The sequence below is a fragment of the Lycium ferocissimum genome, chromosome 1, assembly GCF_029784015.1.
Source record: "Lycium ferocissimum isolate CSIRO_LF1 chromosome 1, AGI_CSIRO_Lferr_CH_V1, whole genome shotgun sequence".
In the NCBI taxonomy this organism is placed as follows: Eukaryota; Viridiplantae; Streptophyta; class Magnoliopsida; order Solanales; family Solanaceae; genus Lycium; species Lycium ferocissimum.
In genome coordinates, this window is record NC_081342.1 from 48,746,430 (window position 1) to 48,754,755 (window position 8,326).

An 8,326-nucleotide genomic window follows, 5' to 3' on the forward strand; every position below is an offset into this window, starting at 1 on the left:
TGAATATTGCCACTTCCTGACTCGTTCAAGACAAATTAATGGCAGAAAGAAACAAGTGACAGTATTCAATACTGTGAAAATAATTTGTGAACTATCAAGCAGCTCCGTAACCTGACCAGAAAAAGGTGACTGCACTTTTTAGCCCTGCATATATAATCCTGCCAACCAATTTGAGTCACTGGTCAATTGTAGTTAAATATTCACGGTAAGATGGTCCACAGACCACAATCAACATATACTCCAGCCGTTCACTTTTTGTCGGACGTTTCGTTTCTCAAAAGTCAATTCGACTAATTTTCGAAATCAAATTAAAATAGATTAATTTAATATTTTAATATTAAAATTTAAATGTTTAAAAACTATATGAAATATGCTAGTATAAGTTGCAATTATTCTGGAGAAGCGAAACATAACAAGAAAACACCTTGTTCTATATCTTGGTCTGCCTACACCTTGTTCTATATCTTGGTCTGCCTCAACTTTGAGCCTACACCTTGTTCTATGCATATCCAATAACAAAAGTAAAATTGTTTCATTTTTTGCCCCATCCCCCAAGAGCTAGGAGATCGACGTCCGTGTTCATTTTTTTGAGCGGATTGCCCTTCCTTTGGGGTGGTCTTTAAATTTTGCTCATCATATTTGTGATCTTTAAATTTTGCTCCCCATATTACTGGTCTTTAATTTTTGCCCTTCGCGTTGCAACCCTGAGCTTTAGCGCAAAAATCATGAGGTTCTGGGCTCGAGCTCCTGCTCAAGCATAAATTTAAAAAAAAAAATCGCAACGCAAGGTTTGAGCCCTTGTTAAGGAATAACCAAAGTTATGCCGGACCCGGCATACTCATGCCTTATGGACGTACTTGGCATAAGTATACCGAGTCCCATAACTTTAATTATTCTCAATGTGTATGTCGTCCCAGATATTTATGGATGATTTTTAGTTAAGCCTTAACTAAAAGTCTTTTTCTAATTATGTCTTATAAAGCGGACTTTCGTTACAGATAAAAAAAAGATGCCCATAACATAACTTTTCCTTAAGACATAGATTTTACCTTATAAGGCAAACTTTTAGTTATTTTCTTGAAAAATTCCGCCTTTACGAAGATACTTTTAGTTATGCGCCTTATGATAGCGTACTTTTAGTTAAGGCATAAACTTTACCTTATAAGGCGCAATTTATAATTATGCTGGATCTGGCATAACTTTAATTATTCCTTAAGAAAACGTTCCTCCGTATGGGCATACTTTTAGTTTTGTCTTATGAGTCACACTTTTAGTTAAGACATAACTAAAAGCTTACTTTGAAAATAATATATATATATATATATATATATATATATATATATATATATATATGCCTCAAAGCAAAATCTGACCCCATCAACAGACTTTTGGGTAAACATAACTAAAATTCGCGAACATAGGGAAGCATATAAATTTAAGTCAGTCTCCGCTAATTTTTTTAAATTTTTGATTGAATGAAATTCAAACCCTAACCCATTTTAAATTTAGGACAAAATCTAAAGATTATAAATATAAGGGGCAAAATTTAAAGACCACCCCAAAAGAAGGGCCTGTCCGTGTTTAGGTTTTCTTTACACTGAACTGTTCTTTTCAAGGCCTTAATTCTCATTGTCACAATAATTTTTAGATGAAACACCAAAAACCTCTAATCAAGCACATAAGTGGGACTAAAAACTTCTCAAGTTGTGTTTCCCTTGCAGGAGATGAATAGTAAAAACTATGATGTCTTTAAAGGACATTATTGTTCAAATTAAATATCCTTAATCCATCCCTCAGGAAATGATCTGAAGATACTTTTGATTCAGCAAAAACTACACAAAGGACATACACTAGCAATAAGAGTTGTGAGAACACATACTGCAGTCAAAAAAGCGTTCAGGCCAGCGACAACTATTGTCTTAATCCTACTGGTATCCCTTAAGTTATGACAAAATCCACAAGTCTAGCCGAATGAAAGCTTCACTGTGCAAGAAAAGCAGAAGAAAAGAATCTGTCATGTCGACAATTTTCTAGTCATGGAGATATTCACACCCCTGGGAGATCTGCGAACCTTAGATGACTCTCCTCCATCAGTAGCATCCATTCCTTTGTTAGGTGTTGTCACATTCTCCAGTTTCCCAGGGTACCAAATGTCATCTGGATTAAGTGGTAAAGAAGCAGGATCAAGTTCAAACGATCCCACAGGTACACACTCTTTTTCAGTTCCAGTCATTCTGAATGATGGGATTCGATGAGAGAACTTGTAAAGTTCATTTGGCTTTACAAAAAATGAGCCAACCATAGTCTGGCTGGTGGGCCGGAAAACGCTAACAAATCCACTCACTTTATCCAGATAGTTCACTTTTATACCAACATCCTTAACGAAATCAGAAAGAACCTCCACAATTTCATACTTGTACTCGCTATGTTTTTCTGGGTTGGAGCTCCAACCGATATGCCAATCCTTAAAAAGAGCCCATGTCTCCCCTTTCCTAGGATATAAAATGAATGCACCTCTCTTACCCTTTTCGCACTGCACTTGATGAGAGAATGTAAGACGATCATTAGTCTTTTGAGAACTCCCACGTTTAAATTTCCCACAACCAGCAGGCAACTCTGCCTCTACCCAGTCCATGTCTTCTTCATCATCTGGATTAGCCTCGAGCCAAGTGAACCGTAGCTCAAATCCAGGAGACAAAACTTTCCTAATCTGACAATAGAATCTTGGCATGCCATCAGCTGTATCATAACAAGCCCAGATTTGGTCAACAGCAAAGCAACTCTCTTCCCTTTGCTTATCAAAATCACTGAACTCTGAATCAGGACAGTTATATAACTCTGGAGAATCATCGCTATCAGATTCTGAATCAGAGGAATCAACGACTTCAACTTCTTCTGCCGGTCCAGTAGCCTGTTTATCAAATTTGGAATTTTCATCTTGCAATTTTGCCTTAGGAGGGGCTGTTCCATTTTGAGTAGCATTTGCCTTGGAATTAGCAGTTGGTTTGACATCCTTTAAGCCATCACTGTCTTTGTGCTTTGAAGTATCATCTCCAGCCCGTGCCTTCTTCAGAGGGTTGGCGGAATCATTCTCGTCATCACTTGCACCTTCATTATAGGAGACATCCTGGCGGCGTAGGCGAGAGGATCTCCTAGGGCGGGAACTATCAAATCCAAAACCTTCTCCAGACTCAATGTCCACAGTTTCAGGCTCGGTGCTGCTGGAAGTATCAATGCTATCACTTGATTCAACTGTTTGCTTCTTACTCCTTTTCCTGTTCTTTTTAGCAGCGCCCCCAGCATTTGTACCACCCATTCCCTTTTCTGCCTTCCCTCTCGCCTTTAAATCCTCAAATACCTGAGCAGTCTTTTCTCTTGGTACCTCTGGTTGTGTTCTACCACTAGGACCCCGTTGTGATCCCATTTGGCCCCCAGCTGAGGTGGGAACCTCTTTCTGCTGATAAGGCTGGCTCGTGTTTGGCCGAAGAGGCACATCCTGACCGCCAGGACGACTCCATTGAGGTGCACCTTGAGAACCTAAATCATATGCAATAAAAGGCTTTGAGCATTTCTGGCAGCGTAAAGCTCTGTTCACAAAACTCCTGTAGTACTGGTACCTAATACTGCAAAAAGGGCATCCCGTCCAGAATGTTTCCGGAACTGCTGATGAAGTTGGTCGTGTTTGCTGAATATTATTCGGATAACCATTTGGAATATTATTTTGTCTAGCCGGAGGATTTCGATTAACCTGATAAGATGGTTGCTTTACTGCTGAACCTTTAGATAAAACCCTATACTTACTATCATACAAAGCCCTTTTCGTCGGATCAGAAAGCACCATATTTGCTTCCCCAATTAGCTTGAAAGCTGCTTCTGCACCTGGAAACTTGTTTTTGTCAGGATGAAGTACGAGCGCAAGTCGCCGGTATTGTTTCTTGACAGTCACTTCGTCAGCCATCATATCAATTTGGAGGATCCCATACCAGTCCTTTTCTGATCCCACTGTACTTCTCTGAGCTGAACAGTGGACATTACAAACAGCAAGTAGCTGCGATATATTCTCTAACTGAGGGTAAAGCCGTTCAGCTTTCAGTGCAACCTTTTGAGCCCCTCCAAAGTCATTACTCTGCATTTTCTTCTCAGCCAGCTCTTTAGCCCTTAGGGCTTCATCCTTGTTGCACTCCATCACTAATCCCAATTAATATATTAATGCACTATACATGCATACGCAAGTCTCCAACGTATATTTGTCATGCTCAAATCCGCATTCCTGTCCCAATAAAAAAGGAACATATATGACAATTATTGCACCTGAGCAAGACAGTTAACAGGAAAAATTCATATCTTCTTTGCAACAATACGCAGATCAAAAATTGCTTTTACTAATTACTAGTCATGTAGTAAGAGCCCAAGGGATATCATGCACACCTAAAACAAAAAGAAAGGAACTTCACCTTCAGTTACAACCTATAAGCTTTGGAGCAGCCAAGCAATAAATCGTTGACAACACAACCCAGAAAGAGAAGAAGCTTAGTTAGAAGAAGCTTAGTGGATCCTGCACCAAAAAATAGATGATTGTCATTCTATCCCAACAAAGAAAAACTAAAAACAAATAAAAGAGATAATGCAAATGAAAAAAAAAAAACAGTAAACAAATATTTCAATTGATTCCATGAAGTCATAGGCACACAGTGACCAATCCCATAAATGGAGGGACTCCAAGAGATACAACCCAGAGTTAGAAGAAAGAGCAATCATGACAAAACAAGTGGAAATGAAGCACAGTGGAAATTTTACAAGAACAACCTAAACTTCCAATAAATGGTAAAGCTATTATATGAGTACCATGCGTAGCCCAAGATATCAAAGACAGGAAACTTGCAGCATCACTACTCACTAGCAAAACAAGGAACAAAGAGAGTTCAGGGGCATGGAGCTAGGACCTTAGCATCAAACTGTAGTGAAGAACAGATTTTTAACCCCTTGTTAGCAGCTTAAACCATTTTTTAAATATTTGAATGTTATGTATGTTGACTTGTCGCACTTTTCGTCATTTCGTGTAATTTTTAAATATCTTTATTTTATTTTAAAAAATTAAAACTACGAAGAATCTATACCCCAATTTATAGTCAAATTAAACGGTTTGACCATCGTTCTCCGAACCCCTTCACATAAATTGGGACAGAGGTAGTAATTTGGTAACCAAAAGTTCCCACGCCAAACAGGTACATACTACTATCACCTAACATAAATTCATTTTCATTGACTGCTAGTTGCCTTTGCAAGTGCTCGCCTTCTTCTTCATGACAACTTCAATCACAAACTATGGAGACATATGGATCCCATGGAAACACCTTCCCAAAATCCAAATTAGTACTGAAACTCACCATCTCTCCCACGACATTTGCGGTTTACACTCACCTTTGTCATCCAAAACATTCTTTCACCTTTATAATCAACTGTTTGTGGAAGTCTCAAATATTTCCTATACACCAATCAGATTTTATTTTCTTAAAGAAGGTTACATTACATTTATTCAAACAAGTTCTCCCAATGAAAAGACAAAATTAATCCAACATATAGTATCTTTTATGCAACAAAAACTAGAACTATTATCACTCTAACATCAACAAGAATGTAAAATTTCCTTTAATTTTATTTTGCTGTCACAGGTTCTAAAGCTGCTATCACAAATGAACATTTAACTTAATGTATATATACATATATATATACATATATATATATATATATATATATATATATATATATAATATATAACAAAGAGAAACTCACATTTCACCGAAATGTGAACAAAGTTAAGCATGAACATAACATACGCATTCAGTCAAAGTACGGGATACTGTACTGAGACAACTCTTAAGTCCAAAAATTTCTTTCACCTTTATAGTATTCAACTGTTGTGGAGTCTCTAATATTTCCTATAGAGCAAATAGATTTAATTTTCTTAAAGAAAGTTACAAATTGCCTAAAGTTACATTTGTCTGCCTGATCAACCAACTTCTTCAAATGAAAAGAGACCACTAATCCACATATAGTAGCTTGTATGCATCTAACAAAAACTAGAGCTATTATCACTAATATCACCAAGAATCAAAAATTTGCTTTAATTTTATTTTGCTGTTACACAAGTTCTCAAGCTACTATCATACATAAACACTTAACTTGATGACCAGGGAACCCGCAGCCGCTACCTTTTAGGTGCGCACAGGGTAAACCCCGCTCCTGTGCAATAACCCGCAAACCACACAGGAGAGATAACCCGCACTAGGCAAGCCATCTGCGACGAGCTCGACCCAAAAGGCAAAATTTAACTTGACATATATAAAACATAGAATCTCACATTTTACCTAAATCTGAACAAAGTGAAGCATAAACACAAAAATACTCATTTAGTCAAAGTATGGGATACTGATACAACTAAGTCCATAGAATACAATATATAAGCATATGATAAAACCCCACAATTTTTCAGAATGTGTATATCAACATACACTAAACCCTAAAAATGGAGCATTTGCTGACAAGCAAAATAAAACTAAGATTGATGCAAAAACCCTATATAGTCTGAAACTCTAAACCCAAAAGCTTAAAATTTCAGAACCCATACAAATCAAAAGCACAATATAAGGTTTAAGTAAAGTATATATTAATATATGTTCATAAGAAAATATGCATACCAGATGGATGAAAAGTGAGCTTCCAAAGTTTTGACTGTCAAAAAGGAACAAATCTTATAGTACTAAGGACAAATGTGAGTAAATTAAAAGGAGGGAAGAGAATCGCGGGAATTGGAAAAAGAGTGAAAATTTCAAGAAGAATTCTGAAATTTCATTTCCCCCAAAAATTTTACAAACGATCCTTGTGCTATTTCAACAAACCAAGGGGAACAATCTAGAGAGTAGGTTTTTTTAAGGGGTTGAAGCTTAAATTGGGCTGGGGTGGGCCCACATGTTTTTGGCCCATTCAAATTTTTGGGCTTTAATAGGTTGAGTATGACCAAAGAGTTTTAAGTTCTAGCCAGAGTAGATTTGGTTCTACTATCATAGTTCAGTTTATGAGACAAACTTTTCTTTTTAGTGTATCTCAAAAAGAATGACACATTTCTCTTTTTTTGAAAGTGAGCGAGTATTGTTGAATGTCTCACCCGTGAAGGGTGTTGTGCAATTTGGGAAGAAAGGCAAGTTGAGCCCGAGATTTATAGATTTGTTTGAGGTGTCGCTGTGTATTGGAGCGGTGAGCTTGCCTTGCCCACCGGGCCTGACAGGTGTTAATCCGGTGTTTCATATGTCTATGTTGCGAATGTACCATAAGGATAAGTCTCACGTCTGCAGTTGGATACGGTTCAGCTTGATCAGAATTTGACCTTTGAGGAGGAGCCTTTGGCTATTTTGGACGGGCAAATTCGAAAGCTTAGGTCCAAGGAGATAGCTTCAGTGAAATTACAGTAGAAGCATCATCCTATTGAGGAGGGTCCTTGGGAAGGGAAGGAGGACATGCAGACCAGATATCCACCATTATTTGACAACTCGGGTACAATTCTACACCGATTCAAGGATGAACATTTGCTTAAGTGGGGATGATGAAAAGAGTTGATCCTTCATTATGGGTTTAATGCTAACTTTCATGTTTGGGAGCTTGATAAGAGTTATTATTACTGTTTGGAACTTGTTTGAGAGGTTTGGGTTGGGACCTTAGGGGTTCGGGGGACTTTTGGCAAAGAATTTCATTTCAGCTATTGGAATTTTTTTCTGGCGCAGCTGCATTTGCATACCAGGCATCGCATGTGCGAACCTGCAATTGCGACCAGAGTGTCACTTTTGTGACAAGTCAATCTCTAGGGGAGCTTCACAAATGCAATGGTGATGCCGCACTTGCGACGTCACTTTTGGTACTCACGGGTCGCATTTGCGATGGACCCCTGCAGTATAAAAAGGTTGAAATAAGGGGCTTTTTTTATATTCTAACTCCATTTCGGACGAGATAAGCTACAGGATTAGGAGATTTCAATTAGATTAATATTTTGATACGGTAATGATTCCCCGCCTAATCTAAGTGATTGTATTCAATAATGTACTTGATTTAATGCCTAACTCATGGATTCAAAGTAGAAATTTGAGGGTTTTGGACCTAAATCGAAGAGAAGGTATTTTGGTGTTTTTGTTATCGAATTAATATCGAAATTGAGATTTGAATTTACATTTGAATACGGGAGATTATGGGTAACATGAAAACATAATCAAGTTTTGATTTTGACCCAAGGCTTGAGTTTGACTTTTTGGCTGACGTTGACTTTGAATTCATTTAA

General features: G+C 37.7%; 1 protein-coding gene across 1 annotated transcript; it reads right to left on the minus strand.

Moving 5' to 3' along the window:
- Positions 1-1,759: 1,759 nt before the first annotated feature.
- On the minus strand, positions 1,760-5,437 carry LOC132055010 (uncharacterized). Its single transcript, XM_059446879.1, has 2 exons — positions 4,455-5,437; positions 1,760-4,270 (listed from the first exon to the last, which is right to left on the minus strand). The coding sequence occupies exon 2, from the start codon at positions 4,184-4,186 to the stop codon at positions 2,015-2,017; it is 2,172 nt and encodes a 723-aa protein (XP_059302862.1). The 5' UTR covers positions 4,187-4,270; positions 4,455-5,437; the 3' UTR covers positions 1,760-2,014.
- Between the last annotated feature and the right edge of the window lie 2,889 nt (positions 5,438-8,326).

What these genes read in the sequence shown, in the direction of transcription:
- LOC132055010 (XM_059446879.1), bottom strand. Translation starts at nt 4,186, where the DNA reads ATGGAGTGCAACAAGGATGAAGCCCTAAGGGCTAAAGAGCTGGCTGAG.